The sequence below is a fragment of the Labeo rohita genome, chromosome 1 (assembly GCF_022985175.1).
Source record: "Labeo rohita strain BAU-BD-2019 chromosome 1, IGBB_LRoh.1.0, whole genome shotgun sequence".
Taxonomy (NCBI): Eukaryota; Metazoa; Chordata; class Actinopteri; order Cypriniformes; family Cyprinidae; genus Labeo; species Labeo rohita.
In genome coordinates, this window is record NC_066869.1 from 34,652,399 (window position 1) to 34,676,599 (window position 24,201).

Genomic DNA, 24,201 nt, shown 5'->3' on the forward strand with positions numbered 1-24,201 from the left:
TCAGCATCAGAAATACAAGCATTAACAACTGGACAAAATAAATAATGAATGCTCACACCTCCATCCTCTGCCCTGTTTGTGTGATAACCTCATAAATATTCTTTACATAACAACAAATCCTCCTCTACATAAATATAAAATACTAAGAAATCCTTAACACAACTGCAGTACACTAGGAAGGTCTCCAGGCTCTAACAGATGGAGAAACATAACTCCTACTGATTTATTCATTTTCAAGACTAGATTCATAAACAAGGCTCCAAAATCCAGTAGGGATCAGCAAGCACCAAGGTACACTAATTTTCAGTCATGTTAATGTTCCCCTTGGTAAACCGCTTGTAAGCCCAGGAATCCGAAAGACTTTATATTCAGTAAACACAAGACCTTGCAGTAATTTTATGAATATTTCATTTTCATTTATTAAATCACATTTAATAAACTGGAGATTAATTTCCATAACTCTAAGGGGGGTAAAAGTGCTATATTGTTGAGAAATATTTGACTAGAATATTTTGAATGGCCACATCAGAATGTCAGATTTTAACAGTTCAATAATGCTAAATGATTTTTAAAAGCAGGCTAATTTTGGGACAAAACATTCCAAACAAAACAACAGGCTGCAAAGCAATTATGCTTTTTTTTCCATCGAGTCTGGGCCTTGAAAATGAAGACACTGTATTATATGAAATCTTTCAGCCTACATGCACATTATCAATTTGACACAAAGCAGAAGCCTTGCAGAGCCGTCACGTGCCATCAAAACCACCATTAAGAACCTTCTGATGAAGACATGAACCGTAGCGGTTCACACTCACATTTATGCATGACAAGAGGTGCCTAGCAACAAGAGGTGTTCTGATCAAGTGCGTCTATTCATTTGAAAATACTATTTTTTCTGTCTGTGCCAGAACTGCTTCTGTGTAAGATCATTTGTTTTTTATAACTCAAGTCAGGATTTCTTCAGACAATGCAATCAGACAATTCTGTTTTCCGTTTGAATTTACTCCATAACAGTTCATTCTCTATAACAAGATCTGAAACAAAGGACTTGATTTAGAATCTGCTTTGGTAAACCTATAAAACAGAAATTGTGACTTAAATATTAATGATCTTAAATGATTAAATAATTAATCATCTCATGATGATGATTTTTAAATGAAAATGTACTCACCCTATGAAGTCCATCTAAGTATAGATGTGTTTGTTTCTTCATCAGAACAGATTTGGAGAAATTTAGCATTGCATCACTCACCACTGGATTCTTTGCAGTGAATAAGTGCCGTCAGAATGAGGCATTGTGAAGTAAAAAGCTTCATGTTTCTAAGAAACCAATCCATCAGATTAAGGTAATTTAACTTTAAACCATTGCTTCTGGCCAAAATACATTTGCAATAACCCATACGGTCCATAATATAAAAAGAGATGGAAGAAGTCCATCTCTAATTGTCCTCTCACATCAAAATCCACCAACATATTTGTTTAAAACTGTTCTGGACTGTTTTCGCATGTGGATATTTCTGTCCTTAGATATCATTTTCCCTGAAGAAAGCAATATTGTAAATAAAGGATTTTAGCTGGAAACAACAGTTTGATGGATTTGTTCATTACAAACACACAGCTTTTCACTTTACAAAGTGTTAACTGATGGATGGAGTCGTGGATTAATTGTTCATGCTTTTATTAGCTGTTTGGACTCTTATTCAAGAAACATTTTTATTGTTATTGCACAGTTGTGCTGCTGATTCTGAAATGAAACTAAAGTTAAAATAAAATAAAAAAAAACAACAACAGCATAATCCATAATCATAATTTTTGCACCTTTTGTTATGTTGCAGCCTTATGTTAAAGTGAAAAACAGGTTTGTAACACCTTTGCAAATTTATTAGAATAAAAAACTGAAATTATTCCATTGTGCAAGTATAAAGCTCAACACAGCAAAATATGGAGATAGCTTTAATGAAAACCTAGTCCAGAGCTTTCAGAATCTCAGACTGGGCAGAAGGTTCACCTTTCAACAGGACAATGACCCTAGTAAGCACACAGCAAGAGGGGCTTATAGACAACTCTGTGAATGTCCTTGAGTGGCCCAGCCAGAGCCATGGCTTAAATGCAATCAAATATTTCTGGAGAAATCTAAAAATGTCTGCCAGCCCCCATACAAGCTTACAGAGCTTGAGTGGTGAAGAAGTGAGGTGAAGAATGGCAGATAATTGCCAAATGCAGATGTGTGAAACTTGTCACATCATACCCTAAAATACTTGAGGCTGTAAAGATGCTTCATCTAAGTTACTTTATTTATTTTTAATAAAGTTGCAAAGTTGTCACAAATCTGTTTTGTGCTTTGTCATTATGTTGTATGGAGTGTAGATTGACGTGGGGGTGGTGAAATAATTTAAAGCAGTTTAAAGGGGTCATCAGATGCCCATTTTCCACAAGTTGATATGATTCTTTAGGGTATTAATGAAAAGTCTATGATATACTTTGGTTAAAAATTCTCAATGGTAGTGTAAATCAACACCCTTATTTTACCTTGTCAAAAATCAACCCATTCTGAGGGATTGTTCCTTTAAATGCAAACGAGCTCTGCTCGCCCCGCCCCCTCTCTTCTCTCTGTGGAGTGACCAGCTGTGCTCTAAGCGATTGTTTACTTTAGCCGCAAAACTTGCCAACTAGCATGTTATTAGGAAAGGTGATTGGATTCATAAAAAAAAAAAAAAAAACAAAACCTTATACTCACTTCTGCTGTAAGTGAAGCTGGATCACGAATGATTTGCGCAAACATAGATGCATTTGTGTAGATTGGGAGGCACATTCCATTCACAAACAAACGTAATTCACTGCATCTTCAGTGGCACAGATGTCGGGAGTAAATGACGACCACTATGTTCATTATTACATCCAGCAACGCAACACAACACCTCAATCACTCAGTCGGAGATATTCTTGTCTAACTTGCATCCCTGCTCCGGCATCGATGGCGGTCGGACTGTTACAGCTGATTTAGGGCGGGTCTGAGGTAAGACGCTCATGTCAATCAACTATCGTGGGAGTGGCCTCTGTTGGTGTGACGCCACACCAGAGCTTTTGAGAATGGCTCGATTTGAAAAAGGGGATGTTATTTTTACAGATTAATTAAAAACCACTGCATGGATTTTTATCATTATAGGGTAGATGTGTACATACACATTAATGTTCAAACAACATGTAAAAGTGAACTTTGCAGCCGATGACCCCTTTAACAATGATGCGATATAAAACGTGAAAATTTAGCAAGGAAATGTATATACATATATAAATAATAACACATAAATAACTTGGATGTGGTTTGACTGCTCTTGTTTAATCTTTAAATCTAAAAAAGAAGAGCTTAAATGTCCATTTTTAAAGCACTAGCAAAAAGTAAAACGTAACAGTAGAAAGAAAATATTTACAATCCGTTCACATTCGTGTCACTCAGTACAGTTCTAAGGTGTGTGTATGTGTGTGTCTGCATGTCTTTACGGTTTTGGCAATAATACGCTAGATCAGATATACAAACATCACACAGATATCAGTCTTGTCACTTTGAGCCTTTAAAGCTGCATGTGTGTCACTTCTTGGAGGGAACTCCCTCAGAGTAGTCCTCCAGTACTCCGTTCAGATGATCATTATGAGTCTTAAACCGTCTCTTTTTCTGGCTTCCAGGTTTCTTCCTCTTTTGAATGGGTGCCTGCAACAGCCAATCAAAAATCACGTTAACCTCACGGCAACCACTTACTCACACACAAATATGCATAAACCAGCCAATCTGGAGTGAGTTTTGTGTTCGTTTCTCTGCATGTTTATCTGTATGTTTATCTGTAGGTGTGTAAGAAATAGAACACACTATTTTCTTTGGTCCTGTCTCCTGCATGGATGATATGCCCTGTTTCTTCAGGTACTCTTCGATCTTTTCCTCATCTATGGAATCAACAGGAACGCTGCGCCACAGCTTTTGGAACTCTGGAGAATGAAAGACACTGACATTACTATAGAGAAGCTCCACCTGAATTACCAGAACTCTTCTTATATTATAGACCAGGGGTGGTGAACGTCGGTCCTGGAGAGCCGCAGCCCTGCATAGTTTTGCTTCAACCCTAATCAAACGCACCTGAACAAGCTAATCAAGGTCTGAAGGGTTAGTAGAAAGCAACAGGCAGGTGAGTTTTAATTAGGGTTGGAGCTGAACTCTGCAGGGCTGCAGCTCTCCAGGACCGAAGTTCACCACCCCTGTTATAGACGGTATCCAACAATGCTACATCAGGTCAAAATTAATCACTCTTAAATAATAATGATCCTCACATACCTTCATCAACAACAAACTGACAGTGTTTGTCATTGTAGAAAAGAACCTTCTTCTTATCTGGCCTGGTCACAAATATAATCTGATCCCCAAGTGCCTGAACAAAATAAAACCAAAAATTAATATTTTAAATCTTAAAACAGCTAATTTGCTTCTTTATTACTAAGAACTACACATTAAATACAGAAAGTCAGCTGGCAGATAAACTATTTCTAAATAAATATTAAACACAATTTAGGTGCAAATTAGATAAAAGTTATGGAAGGCCGTTTGTCACTGAATAAAATAATAATAATAATAATAATAATAAAAAAAAAAAAAAAAAAAAAAAATTACTGCAACTTCTCTCACAATTCTGACTTAATTTCTTAGAATTGCGAGTTTATTTCTCAAAATTGCAATTCTGACTTTATAATTCACAATTGCATGTTACAAAATCAGAATTGCAATAAGCAGACATGAACAGGCAATTCAGGCAATTCTGAGGAAAAAAGTCACTTTCAAACTGTGAGCTATAAAGAGTCAAAATTGTGAGTTTATATCTTGCAATTCTGATTTTATTTCTCAGAATTGCAACTTTTTCCTCAGAACTGCGCGTTTATTTCTCAGAATTTAGTTTGTCTCGCAATTCTAACTTTATAACTCGTAAATGCGAGTTTATATCACGCAATTCTGAAAAAAAAAGTCAGATTTGTGAGTTTATATCACAATTCAGACTTTATCAGAATTGTGACTTTTTCCTCCGAATTTTGAGTGTCTCGAAATTTTAACATTAAAACTCACAATTGCAAGTTTGTCATGCAATTCTGACTTTATTTCTCATAATTGTTACTTTTTCTCCAAATTGAGTTTGTCTCACAATTCTGACTTCATAACTCGAAATCGAGTTTATATCATGTGATTCTAAGGGAAAAAGGCCAGATTTGCAAGTTTATATCATGCAGTATTGACTTTATTTCTCAGAATTGCAAATATTTCCTCAGAATTCTAAGTTTATTTCTCAGAATTGCGACTTTCTCTGAATTGTGATTTATTTTTTCTTAAAATTGCAAGTTTGTCTCGCAGTAGACTTTATAATGTAATTGTGAGTTCATATTGAGATAAGAAAAAAGTCAGATTTGCAAGTTTTTCACACAGTTCTGACTTTATTTCTCAGAATTGCAACTTTTTCTCATAATTGAGTTTATTTCTCAATTGTGTTTAACTCGCAATTCTGACTTTATAACTTGTAATTACGAGTTTATATCTCACAATTCCGATAAAAAGGTATTTTTTCAAATCAGACTTTTTTCCTCACAATTGTGAGTTTAGATTCTTATAATTCTGACTTTTTCTCAAAATTGTGAGTTATAAAGTATGATTTTGAGGGGGAAAAAAAGACTGAGATGTAAACTCACAATTGCGAGATAAAAAGTCACAATTACCTTTTTTATTTGCTATTCAGTGGCAGAAACAGACTTTCATAAAAATCAGTATTTGAAAATGTTAAATTAAACGAATGAATGAATGACTGAATTGTTTAATGATGCCTCAAAACATTCTGAAGAATCTGTGTACCTGATGCTTTAAATGCTCTGTCTAGAAAAAGTTCCACCTATTTTTTTTTTAAACTAAAATTTTGGAAAATAAATAAATAAATAAAAATACAGTATGATGTTACTTTAATAGCTTTGGCTGAGTTGGGTAGACCCTCTTCAACGTCGTCTAGTAACACTCCTCCTAGACCCAGCTGATCGTGTTTGTCCAGTAGTCTTAGCAGAGCTTTCTTATCCTTCAGATGATACTTGGGTTTAAAGGCATATTTTCCTTCCCGCACATCAATCTTAGGATTACTTGCTAATGCCTGGAGGGAGGGAGAGAGGCAGAGAGAGAGATTGAGATTTCCTTTTTTGAATGTTCTCCTGCCCTTGAAAAGGAATATTATGTGTTATTACATGGCTCCCTGGAACATATGATTTTGATTGGTCAATCATGGCATTCTGTGGTCAAAACAAATTGTAATATGTGAAGAATAATAATACGTGGCCTCACAACCATATGTAAATCAAATAAGAAATGTTCCTACCACCCAAGCAATTCAAGTACCACCTACACGCAAAGCATATTTTTACAAATTGTGCAATCAGTGCAAGTCCAGCTGCTACTACAGAAAACATGCATTACCATACCACTCCAAGAACACACAAAACATGTTCTTTTTCTATAGAAACAAACTAAAACCAAAGCAAAAAAAGAATTAAAAAAAGCAAAAACAATAATCATTTATAAAATTATTAATAATAATAACTAATAAATAAAACTAAAGACGACGTCAAACCAATTTAGGGGCAATTCACACAGGATGTGCTCTTGTTTTCGGCCTGTATTTTATTTTTATTTTAGATACGAGACAGATTGACAGCTTTACTCTCTTAGATATATGTGGTCTTCAGGACAGCGATGCAATATAATTATGTTCAAAGACATGGAAATAAAACAATATTGACTTTTAAAGCTGCTCCGTCTATTCCATGCTTGACTCGTCTGCAGCAGTAATGTCACTGAAGTATCTTAATTTGGTGCCTTTTTCAGTAAACAGTGATACACATGACTAAATATGATTAATTAACATATAATGTAATCATTTTAATCACTAAAACTTATTAACTTAAAATAAACTTATTAACATCTAATTTAATTAACCCTAATTTTGTATAAAAACAGCTAAACTTATATAATTGACTTGTCTCATGCAACTAATTTCAAAAATGTGTTAGTTCAATACTCATGAAGTATTCTGCAGTATTTTTCTTCTATCATAAAACAAACCCCGACAGGGTGTTCCGAGAAAATTTGATTTTTATTTGATTGTTGTGAATTAGGCAGAATTTTTTTTTTCCATGAGAAGTTCTCCTGTGCCTATGAATACAAAAAAATCCAAGCAATTATTAGTAAATGAGAGCAAATGTCTTTTTCTCATGCCCACACACACACCTCGCTCATAAGCCACTGCTTCTGCTTCATGCCAATGTCCAGCAGCTTAGTCTCATCCAGAATTTCATCCAGAGTCAAATGATGAGTGTCACCTCTCTGGTGCCTTGTCTGGAAAGGAAAGAATGGAAAGATAAAGAGATGTAAAAAGAGAGAGTTTAAACTTGTCACAGCTACATCTGCATCTGTGGATTATAGCCTGACAGCCTTTAATTACTGTCATGTTAGAGAGAGTACATCATTTCACTGTGGGGAACTGCCAAGGCTGACACACACACACACAAAGTGTGATACAGTGTGTACGAAACAACAGTAAAATGACTCTGACAATGCACATTAGTCACATTAGTGCAAAATTTCACAGTGTTTATTTAGTTCAAATGGAGAAACTTTAGGGGAAAAACTGTTTCAGTCCCTTTTGTCTGTTTTTCAAGCACACAACATGAAAACCTTCACAAACGAACAGAAGAAATCCTCATTTTAGATCACAATATTGGTACAAACATAACCCTGGCAATAGATGTGCTGAGATTGAAAGGCATTTCCCATGGCATTTGATGGAGGGAGCATGTGTTTAATGACAGTGAGGATTGCTCAGCTCACGATAATTTCATTCCCATGAGTCTTCCTCTGGGAATTGTCTTCTGAATTGCAGAAATCTCCTTCTGAGTTAAAATAAACCTTTTCAATAAAGATCTGTGTGTTATGTGCACTAATGTGAGATAGGAAATGATCATAAAGCAGCAAGAAAAACGACAAATGACAGACACTGCAGCAAATGTTTGCATGTTGAACAGACCACCAGATTGTGGAAAAGTTAGAAAATGTGTGTATTTTTGTATTACCTTCATGTAGTTGACAATTCGGGCCAAAACTCCAAATTTGTATCCTGAACTCCCAGAAAGTGCTTTGAGATTGAAGGAACCATTGCTGGGATCTGAAAAGAGAAGACATAAAAGACTATAATAAGTAAGTGCTGCAACTAGTAGACTATTAATGCAGAACTACTATAACCAATCCTTTCAAATGACAATGAAAGTAATAACACATGTTGTTTTCAAACACAAAGTTAGTTTCTGGCAGTTATATTCCACACCATTTACAATTCTTTCTGCTGTCAGCAGACACTTTCGTACTAAAGAAACACCAAAAACCAAGAGTGAAATGAAAAAGCAAACAAAACGGCAACAAAAAGGTCTATTTTGACAAAGCGCAAAGTGAAAAAGCACTCTAGCCATTCAGATGCCTTAATTCATTCGTTTGATGTAATCCATTTGACAACACTTTCTCTAACGAAAAGTAAAAGCTCTGACAAAAACAGATTTCATCCGCATGACAGCAAACCAGTCTTCTATTCTATTCTAACTTAAAAAAACAAAACAAAAAAAAAAAAACATACACAATAGTTTGATACGCAGTATAATGACAATAACAGAGCTGCACTGTTATTATATTAATTCTAGGTAAGCACAGTATAAATATTAAACATTCATTTCAGCAACTGTTATCACTTCACATCACTTGTTTGCTCAGCTTGTTTGTTGCTGCTATGGATTTTATATCTTCTTTGAGCTCAAAGATAACATGATATCAACAGCTGCCTGCTATATGGGAAACCAGTTATTTATGCATTCTTAATAAACATAAGTTGCAGTAAATTCCTCACATATTTTGCATTTTGTCTGGGCGCATTTTTTGGGCAATACCATGCTTATTTTATGCTCATATGTGGTTATATTTTATGTTTAATTACTGAAATGATTATGTATGTTTGTATTTTTGAGGATCTGTGTTTTATGTAAGCAGCCTGGCTCACAATGAAATAATATTACCTTACCTTATTAACCCAAAGTTTATATCTTTTTTAAAAATATATATTTTTCATCCCCAGTGTAACTAGGCTAGTGAACAATACTCAATTATAAAAAGATACAAATTTAGATGTCACACACACATTTTGTATTTCCTGCAACGCTTTTTGTTTCTAAATCTACAACGCCACAAAATCATATGTACCAGAGTTGTTAATATGAGTTTGCAGTCTGATTCAAGTTATGATTTAAAGACTACATACCGCAAAATAACACCTTTTTCTACTGAGATGTCCCTGTGGGCTGCACACAAAAACAAACATACAGCACAACGAGTGCAAGTCTGGCTCACAAAAAAATGAGTTGGTTCTTTTAATAAATTGTTCAAAAGACTCGGTAGTTGTTATTTTGAATCAGTCTGACAAATACCTCACTGAATAAACATCCAAGTTCTCATTACTTCTTTCAGTGAGGTCTCAAAATGAACTTTTTGGCGCACTAAAGGTTAGTGAAACATAAACCAGAGTGGTTGCTTATACGAAAAAAACGCATTATCTAAAGATGTTATTTTTATGCTGCATCTGAAAGCGGAAAATGCTGCCTGTGCAGGCAGCATACAGAGGTAGGAAGGCATCAAGGCACATCAGAATCCTATGATCGTGTCACATCCTGTCCACTGAGATACCTTCATCTGATCAAGTTTTGAAGGATGCATAGATCCATCCTTCGCTCCCATTTATATCCTTTGTGTTTGATTCTGTGACAATAAAAAAGCGAATGTTGTGGTTGGAGTTCAGTATGTGTTTAGAAGCATGTTTCTGAACAACTTTTTCAACTTTGGATTTCATTTCAAAAAATTATTGTAGTAATTAAATATTACATAGAGCTCTATTTGTTTTGCTGTAGGTCATTAAATGCTGCCCCAAAAGCCTGTCCGAAACAGAAGGTACCTTGCGCAAACACTGCGTGTCTTAAAGGACACAAGGCAAGTAAGCTGCCCAAGCTTTTGTGCACAGACTTAAGATGTGGTCACACTACCGAAACTTTGCAGGCTGCATTTTCCAAGCCAAAACACGTTCTATGTGAATTGCATTTTAAATCTACTTAATATTGTGCAGTGTGGATACAGTACAGTAGGCTGCAAATGAGAAGTATAAAACACAAAAAGTACATTATTCAGAATGGGGTATTAGTAAATATATAAACATAAGGTCAGTGACCATATTGGCTGACAAATAATTGTCTAAGAAATAACTGCAATAATGTCGATTAATTGTCTGGTTTTGGATACTGACAATTTTTTTGAAAACCAATTTTACCTTCGGAGACATTTTCATATAAACCCCCACCCCAATCTTTAGATTATTCTTCTAATATTTCGAGAATCATGAACAGTGAATTTGCTGTGCCAGTACAGTATTTTGTGCTATCACGTCTATTCTGTCCTCTCTGCGACCGTTCTGGCCACATACACACTGCAGCTAAATTCGGTTGTCAGTTCACCTTTTACTCCTCAATCATGTTCTGTACACACACAATTCAATAAAATACAGGAGTGACAACTGCATTAACTCCCGAAAAATACAGCTAACATTAGTGACAACCCCTTTTACAGAAATGCTATGCAGTATAGAGCCCTGCATTTTAGCTGACTTTTTATGCCCCTAGGGCTGGACTTCGGGCCAATTTTCATGTCATAGCTCAGACATGGGCCGAGAATCAGGCCTGTTTTAGGCTTCTTGTTATTGCTACATTTTAGACATCCATTAATTACGGTGATGGAAAAAAAAAATTGCTGAGCTGATGGAAACAACAATTTCGCTTTCACTTTCGAGACTCGAATGGCGTTTAGTGTCTCAGCCAGCAGTAGTGTCTTCAGAGCAGCTGTCACAAAGCACTGGCAAAAGTAATTACAATGAATGAGAAATAGTAAGGAGATATTTTAATTATTTATTAATAAATAAGCAAAAGATCCTGACTCGCAATCTCCTCTTTGGACGCGTCTTTTTGTGGATTGTATAATGAAAGAGTTTTTGTTTTCGATACGTTTTATTTTATTAAGTAATAATTTAAAGCTTTCTATCTATCTATCTATCTATCTATCTATCTATCTATCTATCTATCTATCTATCTATATCTATCTATCTATATCTATCTATCTATCTATATCTATCTATCTATCTATCTATCTCTATATCTATATCTCTATCTATCTATCTATCTATCTATCTATCTATCTATCTATCTATCTATCTATCTATCTATGTATCTATCTATCTATGTATATATATATATATATATATATATATATATATATATATATATATATATATATATGTATGTATATATACACATACATACACACACATACATATATATACACATATATATATATACACACATATATACACACACACACACATACATATACGTGTATATATATATATATATATATATATAGTGTCTGTGAGGCATGTATGCGCTGAGTTTGTTCATTTTTGTGAAGCACTCCTGTAAAAGAACAAGACTGCAGAAAGCACATCATGTTTGTTTTCTTTATTTTATAAAAGCTCTGTTTGTAACATTTTGTTGATATAGAGAGTGCACACAAATAAAAGTAGACCCTTTACAGTTCTGAATGATGTATTACTCTTACCTTTGTGAGCAAAAATAACAGATCATTTTTACATAGTTTCCACTAAAAAAAAAAGCGCATACTTATCTAGGTTTAACATTTAAACGGACATCGTTTTATACTTGAATAGTTTTATATCTATAGGTTTTATTTTAGGCAAGTCGTGATGATTTGAGAAGGCAAACTGATCAAACAGAACAACGGGCATTTTGTCACTATTACTTTTGTCACAATAACAGATACTAAACATGTGAAACGTTGCTATAGTTTCCAAGCTGTCAATCATCACAGTTTAGTAAGTGAGTCTAAATGATGTTGTCACTCCTGAAACTTACAGTGTGTACATGGCCTATATGAAAGCACTGCCTTTTTTGTCGTTTCTAAAGAAGCGCAATAGATGAAATAACCGTGATCGGACGGTTATTTAATAATCGTGACAGGCCTACATATCAGGGCAATGGGCATCATGAATTCAAAGGAATGTCCAACAATAATAGCCAATAATCCTCTACAGTTTCTTTGATAAATAGTATTAGCTGGGCAGAGTAGGATGTTTAAATTTAATGTTTAGTAGGCTGACAGCCGAGGGAAAGAAACTGTTCTCGAGTTTGCTGCTGTGACAGCGAAAACGTCTATAACGTCTCCCAGATGGGAGAGGAGTAAACAGTCCATTGCCTAGGTTAGATGCATCTTTGATAATGCTTTTCACCCTTCGTAGGCAGCATTCTGGTAAGTGTCTTTTGGCTCATTTCCACCGAGCAATGCAATTCAGTACAGTACAGTACGATTCGAATCGGGACAGAACACCCTGATCCGGCTCGCGTTTCCACTGACAACAGTACCCTTACTTGACAGGAAAGTAGTGATCAAAATCATTCTTGTGCATAGAAAAAGAAAGCATGACATTGGCTGTGTGTATGTGTGTGAAAATATAAATTTACAAAATACACTGTTAGATTTTTTTGTATGCCCAATCTGATGTAAACAAGCCCAACACAAGTGAACAGCATGCCAGAACGGGTGAAGACGACGCTTCATTTCCCTTGTACAAACTAGTTACTGCTCTACTTCGGGCCATCAATGTAGATGGGGATGTGCGTGTGGTCTTTCCTAGTCCCCCGGGGACTGTTATAATGTTTGTAATGTTGTAATGTTATAATGTTTATGTGCCCAAAGTGGAACGTAACCCTGTTAACGGCGCCACACGGCTCAATTATCAGCTCAAACTGCAGCACAGCATGAGGAGATGCGTTTACAGGCTGGTCGTCTTGATCACGCAACCATCGTTGGGAAATCCAGCGAGAAGTGCTTGAATTCAGTGAAGAACACAAATGTCTCTGTGACTTAGTTTAAAGCCAGATGAAACAGCGCTGACGCTCTCAACAGCACAGACAAACATGAAAAACATGTGCCATGAACAATCCCGTTAGAAGGCTTTTCCATGGATTTACTGTAGTAACAACAACCGCACCATGGTATTGTGGCAGAATGTGAGATACACGTAGTAATTTTATTATATTATTAATGTAGACATATATTAAATGTATTAAAGGAATAATGGTTATTAAGCTATACCATCTGTGCATTTGTTTACACTAAAAGTGACCCTGGACCACAAAACCAGTCGTAGGTACCATGGATATATTTGTAGCTCGACATTAATACTTGTCTGCTTGTCTGGGACAAGTGGAGTTTGTAAAAGGACAAGTGAAAGAGAATTTTACTTGACCGACCAGACAAATAACCTAATTAAAACATCAATAACAAACAATAACTAGGGCAGCACCAAAACTTTGGTGAGAATGATTCTGATTTTATTACATTCAGTGTAAACAGTGACTGATAATGGACAGTATTAAAGGTTGCGTCAGTTGAGGCAACATTTTAGACGCATTATTGACCGTTTTTGCTAATGTAAATTGTTCTAAGGAAAGCCACGGTAGAACAGTCATGCATCTCCGAGCAATACGCAGCGGTATTTCATTACTGAATGATTCAGCATTTTTGAACGAATCAGGTGAGTCAATGACTCAGTGAGCCATTCATAAAGTTGATTTATTTATTGAATAAATTAGCTGTTTAAATGAATTGCATGAATCAGTGACTCACTCATTAAGACAATGACTTTCCGCCACCTACTGGTGGTTTGGTTACATATTTAAAAGTATTGCATTTTTCCAACATTTCAGATCTACATGTAAATAAAAGTAAAACATTAATCTTATAACATTATTTATGCATTTGCAATTTTACTGTGTAGATGCATTTATAGAACCTCTTATCTTCATTAAACAGTCTGAGTAAATACATCTAAATGGCACTTTTGATGCAGCTTCAGTGTTTCCTCTGCAGTGGAAAGATGGAGTTTATTGATACTGATTTCATTTTAATGGCAACAACCATAAAAAGTCTAATTATTTTAACTAAATGTTTTGATAAAATGTAAGAATTTGACGTAAATGATGATGCATACATTTTGTAAGGTTAGGAAAGTATTGCCCTTCATAAAGTTAAAAAGTAGAAATCAATTTAAGGCAAATATCACAAATATGCTGATTACAATAAGACTTCATAGAGCAGTGATGAGATTATTGCTTCAGAATGGGTTAAGTTAATGGCAAAAAGCTTTTTTTGCTCCGGACAAGTAACTTTTTTTACACAGAGAAGTGAATCACATTTCAATCACATTTCAAGGCTTAATGTACAGCCCTGTATTGTATGAGTAAAAATTATCAATTTTTCTTTTATGCCAAAAATCATTAGGATTATTTAAAGATCATGTTCCATGAAGATATTTTGTACATTTCCTACCGTGAATATATCAAAACTTAATTTCTGTTCAGCAATATGTATTGCTAACTTAATATTTTGATTTTGATATCCTGAATTTGCACTCTCAGATTCCAGATTTCGGCCAAATATTGTGGTATCCTAACAAATCATACATCAATGGAAAGCTTATTTATTTTGGCTTTCAGATGATGTACAATTCTCAATTTAAAAACAACTGACCTTTATGACTGGTTTTGTGGCCCAGGGTCACAAATGTACTGTATTTAGTACTACTTGACTGTTTTTCATACAAATATCATAGAAACCATACAGTTACATTTAACCAAAATTATGAGATGCTATTAGTGTTTTTACCAGTGGTTAATTTAAAAAAAAAAAAGTAGAGTCCTTCCTCAAACACATTTTATATTTACATTTTTACCCTAATATTTACCCTTTACATCCGCATCATGCTATCACAGTCAGAAAACACTAACCTGTTTCATGATTAAAAAAAATTTTTTTTTTATTAAGACATAATGTCTTTTATTAAGACATGATGTTTAGGCGTTAAGAACGAAAAAATGATTTAAGTTTATTCATGCATATTTTGATATAGAGTAAATATTATTAGTGTTTTGAATATTGTACCTCAGATTTGTAAAATGTTCACCTGTTTGGCAAGTGTTTGTCATGTTCTGACAAAAAAAAAAAAAATGTTTTGCCCATATCACCCCGCCTTATGTGAATCTAATGCCAACCTGAACAAAAACTAAACAATGACATCATATTTCTCACATTTGCTTTTTGATTATCAGCACCCATCCTGTTTTCATACGAGTTATCTCCATCTTAAGCTCTTTGTAACCGTGGCAAAAATAATCGTTTCCTCAGTGCATGTAGCCCTAGCATCACATCCTCTTCCTCCTCCACACCCTGCTCTCAAACCCTGGCAGCTGGAGCACAGCCAGTCTTAGCCGCATCTTGGCACTGACTCATGAATGATTCATAGTGTGGGCGGGACCTAATGAGAGCAGATGCGTTACAGTAGGTTGGATGGCTGATGCTTTGAAAGACATTACAGCCAGCCAATGGCATTGAAGCAAAGACTCTCTAAACAGCCAGTGCAATACACGGTTCCAGAATAAGGTGGGGCAGGGAGAGAGAGAGTGTGAGAGGCAAGAAAGACAACACAGAGACGAGCAAGAGGCTGCTCCATCACCCTGCATCCCAGACACTCACACCCAGGTACGTCCTGCTTTTATAAATCACACAACACATGCAAAATACAGATTAAAACACCACCATCTCTGCTTTATATAAACGTCAATGGATTCCTTTAGTAACTGAACTTTCATATTGAGAATATGCACGACGAAGGTGTGCGACCACAACTAAAATCTATATGATACATGCACATATTGTGCCACAAACATACGAGGCAATCCAAAAGCATTTGGTCAAATGTGTTACTTTTGTACACACACTTACAAGCAAGATCAAGGCAGTTGAAGCTGACTGTGTAGTCCTAGAGTATTACACCAGAGAGCATCAAACTGACTGTGTACTGAAAATATAACAAGAAAATCTCATTCATTACCACCTATAATTCTCAAAAGAGACAAACATTAGAAAATGGCTTGGAAAAAAAATGGTAGCACCATACTGAGAGATGCTCGGGGTTGTGGTCTCTGGAGACCAGGACAAGCAGGAGCCATCTGTCTGTTTCAGACGAGACTCTGTTTGTCTGTGGGGGGAGTCTACAAGAGTTAAACTAAGGTCACAAGACCAGCTTTTTTTTTATATAAAAATGAATAACTGTGAATAATTGAAAGTGAAAAAAAGTTTAAATCTCTCTGGAGATGGAGGAACTCTCTTCTGTGAGTCATGGCTGGATCGAAAGTGAAGCTGTATTCCTGCAGAAGCGTATGTGCACAATCAGACACGCGTGAGAAATGCTTTCGCATGGCTCATGTTACGGTTAACCTAATTACTCCTACAAATGCATTCCTGATGTGCACCGGATCCTGCTTTAGTGATGTATGCAATACAGAAAATCATAGATCATCAGAATGAACTTCAAACACCATATAAGATTATCAAATTATCTGAGAAAGCCTATAAAATGTGTTGTACGTTAGCTTCCACTCTGGTCTAAACCTACACAACACACAATGTCCACTCAAGCAAACTAGGTCAGCTGATTCATTTCAATTCATTTCTCTAGTATAGCACAATCGCATAATACATAATATGCAAGATTAAGATTAGTCCATCCCAAACCAAAATATATTGAAAGTATGCTAAAGCTGCCAGGATTATATTTCTAGCAGATTTACAAAGCTGTACTTTCTTATATGTGACCCTGGACCACAAAACCAGTCTTAAGTAGCACGGTTAGGCTATGTTTGTAGTAATAGCCAAAAATACATTGTATGGGTCAAAATTATACATTTTTCTTTTATGCCAAAAATCATTAGGTTATTAAGTAAAGATCATATTCCATAAAGGTATATATTTTTTTTTTTCAAATAGTTGTATCTTGGCCAAATACTGTCCTATCCTAACAAATACATCAATGTTAGCTTATTATGAATAAAATATAGTGAAAGCTTATTTATTCAGCTTTCAGATGATGTATAAATGTCAATTTAAAAAAAAACTGACCCTTATGACTGGTTTTGTGGTCCATGGTCACATATCTGTACATGCTTTTTGGGCTAATATAACAAGTACACTACCATTCAAATGTTTAGTAAGATTTGTTTTTTAAAGAAAAAAACAAAGCAAGGCTGCATTAAAGGGATAGTTTACCCTAAAAACTTTAAATTCTGACATTAATAACTCACCTTCATGTCGTTCCAAACCTGTTAGACATTCGTTCATCTTCAGAACACAAATTAAGATGTTCTGATAAAATCTGAGATTACCTTCATGAACAATATAGTTATTTTTGTCTTCTTCGCACACAAACAGTATTTTCGTAGATTCATAAAATTACGGTTGAACCACTGATGCCACTACCTTTCTGGTTACCCTGAACATGGTAGTTGCGTTGCTGTTTATGTAGGGTCAGAAAGCTCTCAGATTTCATCAAGAATATCTTAATTTGTGTTCCGAAGATGAACGAAGGAATTATGGGTTTGGAACAACACGGCGGTGAGTAATTAATGACAATTTTCATTTTTGGGTGAACTATCCCTTTAAATAGAATAAACTGACAGTAAAAGACTTGTTTAAAAAAACAAAAACACTCTTTTGAATTTTCTAAGCATTAAAGAATCCATTGCAGTTTTCACAAAAAAAAACTGAAGCAGCACATCTGTTTTTAACAGTGATAAGTAAATTAATATTTCTTATTATTTCTGCATAATGGCAAATTCAGCTTTGCCATCACAGGAAAAAATTGACATTTTAAAAAATATTAAAATACTGTGCACTGTTGCAAAATTGTAGTAATATTTCACAATATTACTTTTCTTACTGTAATTCTGATTACATAAATGCAGCCTAGGTATGAAGGGTGTTCTTTCATAAATATTACAAACTCCAACTCCAAACTTTTGAAAGACGGTGTAATTTTTACACCATGCGTAATCACAACGCATGAACCTAAAAATAACTTGTATTGAATTGTATTAAAAAAAGAACTATAAAAAAAAATAACAATAATTTTAACATTATCACAAACTGTAGGTGCAATTTTATGACAGTAAGTCCCAATACTTCTTGTCTTCCTACTGTTCATGCACTTTTCATACTCATCTCTAATCTCTGAATAATTATTCTGAATTATTCTGAAGTTGTGATCTTGACTAAGATGCATCAAACTAGAGATAACTCTTTTTAACATAACATGGTATACTGAAAACCTAAATTTACGCTGCGAGATACTCAAAAACAATGGGCTGCAATGTAACGAACAAAGACGTCTGATTGACAGCTAAAGCATAGCATAAAAAACTGACTTTTACCGTGCTCTAATGTATGTACTTTTTCCGTCAACACCAAAAAACAAAGCAGTATGAAGAAATTGCCATTGAGTCTGTCAATCATCCTGCCTCCAGCTCTTTTCCTATCTTTATGCCTACCCACACGCAATCTTTTTACCATTCCTTCCTCTTTGATAACTGACTGTATTTATCTGTGTCTTTGCAGGATGAACATGTCCAGCAGTTCTGCTCTGATACAGCAGATCTATCCCTTCCACGATGGCTGGAATGTTGCCTGCTTCATCATCCTCCTTCTCTTTATCCTCACCATCCTCTCCCTCGCAACACTGGCATTTCTCTATGAGCTGCTGGACTGCGGGTGCTTCACCAAAACCAAAACCGTTCGTGACCTGCGCCGCCAGCGTGACGAGGTGGTTTAGTTGTAACCATGGTGACAGCGGACACAGTCTCCATAGGAACCACAACAGTAGATTGGTGGAAATGGCTGCAGATTTGGACAGAGCTCTTCACCAGATTGGAGTCCCTTAAAACACGCCAGACTTGTACAGAGAGAGAAGCACACTACTCCCACTAGCTCCAAAAGCAATACACAGCACAGGTGTCTCCATGGCTTAAAATATTACATGAGATTTAAACCAGAAAGAGAGGGGAAAACTTGCTTGTATTTGAATGTCATTGTCTCTTTATAGTCTGCGTTCAGTATTTCAGTACTATTGTGTGATGGCTATATAAAATTGTTTAATTTTTTTAGATGCGTTTAAATGAATCTTTCCCTTTGTGTGGGATGACAAAGTTTACATGTTAGTATTATAAAATTAATATTCTACACACAGTATGATTTGACTACTTAAAGCAAATATCACACACTACATTCAAAGTTAAGGGAATGTTTGTATGTGTATGTTTACATTTACTTTTAGGTGAAATTTAATATGTGAATAATTGTTATGTATAATAAGAGTTATATCCATATTAAGCAGCACAAAAAGGGCAATTGTTTCATCTTTACAATGCCTTAAAATTGTGTATTTAAAATAATATAATAAAAATCATATAAGCACGAGAAACGTGTGGTCACATACAATATCAACAGCTGCTAAAAATACCTTTAAATTCATCTACATGCTCAAAAACAAGCAGAAACAGGTCTGTTCTTGAGCTCTGCTCAACTATGATCACATACAAAAACTAGCTACACCTCTAATAAAGGGTTCAGCTGCTGAATCAGAAGAAAAGCTAGATAATATTGCTGGCCTAAAATACACAAGCAATCATGAGAGCTAAAGATAAAGACTGAAAATGTAATGATTCATTTTTTTTTCTTCTGATTTTCAGAATTTTTCAACATAGCTGGTTTTATTAATATGGCATACTGATAAACAGCACCTTTTTGTGGGTTGCTATAGAAAATAACCCAACAACAGTATATTCTCTAATGATGACACCCCGTTTTAAGGACCACTTCTCCCTACTAACTAGTTACTTATTAGCATACTGGCTGTCTATTAGTACTTATAAAGCACATATTAATGCCTTATTCTGCATGACCGTATTTTAGATCCCTTAATCATACCCCACACCTAAATGTAAAGGCATAGTTCACAAAAAATTGAAAATTCTGTCATTAATTGTGCCCCTGGACCACAAAACCAGTCATAAGTAGCAAGGGTATATTTGTAGCAACAGACAAAAAAAAAGAAAAGAAATTCAAAAAAAAAAAAAAAAAAAAAAAAAAAAAAAAAAAAAAAAAAACACTGTATGGGTCAAAAATGATAGATTTTTCTTTTATGCAAAAAATCATTAGAAAATTAAGTAAAAATCATGATCCATAAAGATATTTTGTACATTTCCTACCGTAAATGTATTAAAATCATTTGCACAACTTTAAAGGCAATTTTCTTAATATTTTGATTTTTTTGCACTTTTTTTGCAAATTTGAAAACTATATACAGTCACAAAGTTGTTGAATCTGTGCCAATATCATGGACTATAAGCATCACTTGGCCACCGAGTGTAGATTGGGTTCCTTCTTAATGCATCCTATAAATGGTGACATATGTCTTTCACACATCCAGTCATTTTTTTCTTCTTTAGTAAATGCAATAGGTGGTGTTAAATTCTTCTTGCTGAATAGCTTCTTGCATTTTTTTCTTATCATATAACAGGTTAAGTGAAAATATTAATATGCAATAGTGATAAAGCAAAATGCTCCTCTTTATAATTATTTTTCTATCTGACTGATGAGCTTATGGAAGCTGAATGGTTATTTTGAGGTAAATGTATTGTTACGTGGCAATGTTTACAAGCTTTACATGTTTTTTTTGCAGTTTGAAATACTGAATGAGTGATTACATGAGACATTTCAGTATATTCTACTTGAGTCTCTCTTATAAGAACAAACTTTTTTGATGTTAACTCATGTTCATTTCGTAAAGAGAAAGATATAACGGGTTCACTTGCCGCTTGAACAGAGACGCTAAAGCGATCGCGCATGCCGCAAGAGCGCGAAGATAAATGAAGATCTTAGGGGTGTGGAATGACATGAGGGTGAGTAATCAATGACAGAACAATTCCTTTAACAACTACCTTACTAAGTATTAAGTTGCAAATTAGAAACTTGAATATGGCTGCGTCTGAAAGCTCTAAAATGCTGCCTACGGAGGAGGCATTCCAAGGTGGGAAGGCATCAAGGCACGTCCGAAATTCTGCTTCATTTCCTGTCTACGGAGGTACCTTCCTCTGATCGAATTTTGAAGGCAGCATAGATGTATCCTTCGCTGCCTTCAGTCAGACATGCCCCTTTGCCAGCTGTGATGCCTGGTTACTGGTTTAAACTTGGTCAGCACACCTTAATAGCTTTAACAGTTGATTGCCAATTAAGTTTAGAATACAATGAATTTAGGCCCAGATTATGCAGAGCTGTAATAGCTGCTAACGGTGGATATTTTGATGAATCGAAAATGTACGTTTTTTCTATGTATAAACTGTTTATGTAATAAAATGTTTTTGTAGTTTGTGTTGTCCCTTATCAGTGCAAAATTATCACAAATTAATAAGGATTCATGCCAATATTGTCCAAAACCCCACTTTTCTAGGGCGTTTCCAAACTTTTGGAGGGCAGTGTAGGCTACATAAACAAAGATATTTGGGTGAAATTAAACTGGTTACTTCATAACAGATGAGATCTTGACCATGATATACTTTTTGAATAGTATTAGTATAAAAACCATAATACTGTTTGTAATGATAATATTTTATAAAAATGTTAAAAGGGTTTAAATGAGTAGTAAATAAGAATAATATTTACAATATACTACTACCAATAATGAAACAGCCTATAATACTTGCATCAGTGCTTTTATTTTTTAAATCAAAAATATCTGCCATTCTCGGTGTTCTTCTTTGACGCACAGACCTTCAGCGGGCAATGACATAGAGGTCTTTATGTATTATTAAAGCATTTATACATAACGTACAACTTAAACATTAGGTACCCACAATGTTACATTACACTGCCTCTGAAGCCTGGCCAAAACTCTTCCCGGATTTGCCTTCACAGTCTTCGAAGTCATTACTTGATAGGTCAGCTGCCTAGACTTTCAGACGCAGCCTATGTGTTCCCTATTTTAAAGCATTATCTAGTTGCTTTTTAAATATATTGTCAGGATAATTATGCAACTTTTAAAATAACTCTGGCAAAATTTCAGTAAATACATCCTGGTTTTACATTTTAAGCCTCACTGACATAAATGTAAGAATCAACAATGTTGTTCTAGTTACTGAGAGTGGTTTTACTCTAAACAGGATGAGAAGCTAAGATGAAGCTGATATGAAGCTGCTTTCATTTTAGAAAAGCACTTCAGCAAATCAGATTGCACTGTACCGGGCTCCCAAAAACGATAAATTCAATTGCTTGATGCTGTTCCTAGTGCAAACAGCTTCAGCTAACTTATGGTTGAGCATCTCCCAAATCATAACATTGTAAAATTGGTTTAAATAAGCCAATGCCATTTAAATAATGTTAAAATGTCAATACAATAAATATCACCATACGATATAGAAAAGCTCAACATACACTACCATTCAAAAGTTTGGGGTTTGTAAAATTTTTCTAATTTCTTTTTTAAAAAGATGATTTTTATCTGTCAATGTAAATTTATTCCTGTGATGACAAAGCTGAATTTTCAACAGCCATTACAGCCATAATTTTCAAACCATTCCAATATGCTGATTGGGCAGTTAAAAAATATTTTGTATTTTTATCAATGTTGAAAACAGTTTGCAGAACTTTGATTCATCATTCAATTCTTTGACGAATAGAAAGTTCAAACAAACAATATTTAATTGAAAAAAATAAATAAAAAATAACATAACACATCTACTCACTGACCTGCGTTGTTTTTGGAGGATGATGATGTCTCTTTATCTGGTTTGCTCTTTTTCTTCTTGGAGGATCCAGAGGCCTCAGAGGCTGCTGGTCTCTTCTCTACGACAGGAGTGGACAGAGCTCTTTTTTTAAAGAGCTCTCGCTCTCTCAGCAGAGCTTTATCCATCCTACACACACATATAACACAGTTAATCATTTGATTTGACTGATTTTGAGTGTACAGCAATTCGTTCATTCATTTTCAATGACACTATTAATAATGCTAGCCTATACATCTCTACACAAATGATAAAGCAGGTTTGGCTTGTTTGACTAGTATGGTGCAAGCCTAAACTATGAATTAGTGGACTATTAATAATTGAAAACATGACAACATGTAATCACAAATCAATGCACTAATAAACTATAACCTATATATTGAAATAGAATCATAACATCTCCTGAGATGATATGCACTGGTTTAGACACATTTATTTCTTTTAATAATAATAGTAAAGCCATAGTAATAATCAACCAGTTCCTATGTATGTGGCAGATGAAGTTACGTTGGCTGCTTTTCATTCAATATCTGGTTCAACTGTTTCAATTAAAAATAAACACTTTTTAGGTCTGTAAAGAAATTTGTTATATCACTTATATATACATAGTGGTGGATGTCCATGGACTGTGTATCCACTACTTTCATATCTCTCATCTCTAATTAACAGACAATCTAATGCACAAACCAGTAGAGATATCTGAGGCCAGATGGAAGTTTTTCCACATCTAACATACTAAGATAAATTACTTATTTACAGTCAACGCCGAGTAGATATTAAATATCTAACACGTTTAAACGTCTATATTTCAAAAGACATTTATTATAAACAACAAACGCCCTATAGCCACAATTAAAAACCAAGCCAGAAACATGTTACATCACATTAAGCATGCAGCAACACATCCACAATTTAATGAAGTAGCTTTGAACGTTACCTGAATATCTCACTGCCTTCTCTCTCAGAGAGAAACAGTTCAAACAAAACTTAAATATTATTCTCAGCGACCATATGCTGTTAACTTATTGATGAAGCTAAATAAGAAGCTTGTCAGAGAATGCTAGCGATGCTACACGACTACAACAAGAACTTCCTGCGGAAGAGTGCGGCTCTTCTTCTTTGTTTTTAATAGTGATTAACACAGGTGTCCAGTGCCGCCTGCTGGTCAAAAATATTGTTATGTCTCTTGCGCCGTATGAAATGCAAATTTACTGGTTTTAGTCAAATATTTTCCAACTGTACACTTGGAAAAAAAAATAGTTTAAAAAAAATAATATTAGATTCATACAAACATGTTAAAAGGCTATGAAATCC

At 34.8% G+C, this 24,201-nt stretch overlaps 2 protein-coding genes across 2 annotated transcripts; one reads left to right on the top strand and one right to left on the bottom strand.

Moving 5' to 3' along the window:
• Positions 1–1,661: 1,661 nt before the first annotated feature.
• On the bottom strand, positions 1,662–24,006 carry gtf2e2 (general transcription factor IIE, polypeptide 2, beta). The gene is made up of 8 exons (XM_051117708.1): positions 23,825–24,006; positions 22,853–23,016; positions 8,137–8,228; positions 7,295–7,402; positions 5,982–6,164; positions 4,325–4,418; positions 3,866–3,981; positions 1,662–3,709 (listed from the first exon to the last, which is right to left on the bottom strand). Exons 2-8 carry the CDS (start codon positions 23,013–23,015, stop codon positions 3,590–3,592), a joined length of 876 nt encoding a protein of 291 aa, XP_050973665.1. The 5' UTR covers position 23,016; positions 23,825–24,006; the 3' UTR covers positions 1,662–3,589.
• On the top strand, positions 15,614–19,524 carry smim18 (small integral membrane protein 18). Its single transcript, XM_051117716.1, has 2 exons — positions 15,614–15,757; positions 18,668–19,524. Exon 2 carries the CDS (start codon positions 18,669–18,671, stop codon positions 18,879–18,881), a length of 213 nt encoding a protein of 70 aa, XP_050973673.1. The 5' UTR covers positions 15,614–15,757; position 18,668; the 3' UTR covers positions 18,882–19,524.
• Positions 24,007–24,201: the final 195 nt, after the last annotated feature.

Bases quoted from the DNA above. Each gene is read 5' to 3' on its own strand.
- gtf2e2 (XM_051117708.1), bottom strand. From the start codon at position 23,015: ATGGATAAAGCTCTGCTGAGAGAGCGAGAGCTCTTTAAAAAAAGAGCT. The intron at 6,165-7,294 runs GTGTGTGTGTGG...CCCTCCCTCCAG, and splicing joins AGCAGTGGCTTATGAGCGAG to GCATTAGCAAGTAATCCTAA. The intron at 4,419-5,981 runs GTAACATCATAC...TATTTTGTTCAG, and splicing joins ACTCAGCCAAAGCTATTAAA to GCACTTGGGGATCAGATTAT.
- smim18 (XM_051117716.1), top strand. From the start codon at position 18,669: ATGAACATGTCCAGCAGTTCTGCTCTGATACAGCAGATCTATCCCTTC.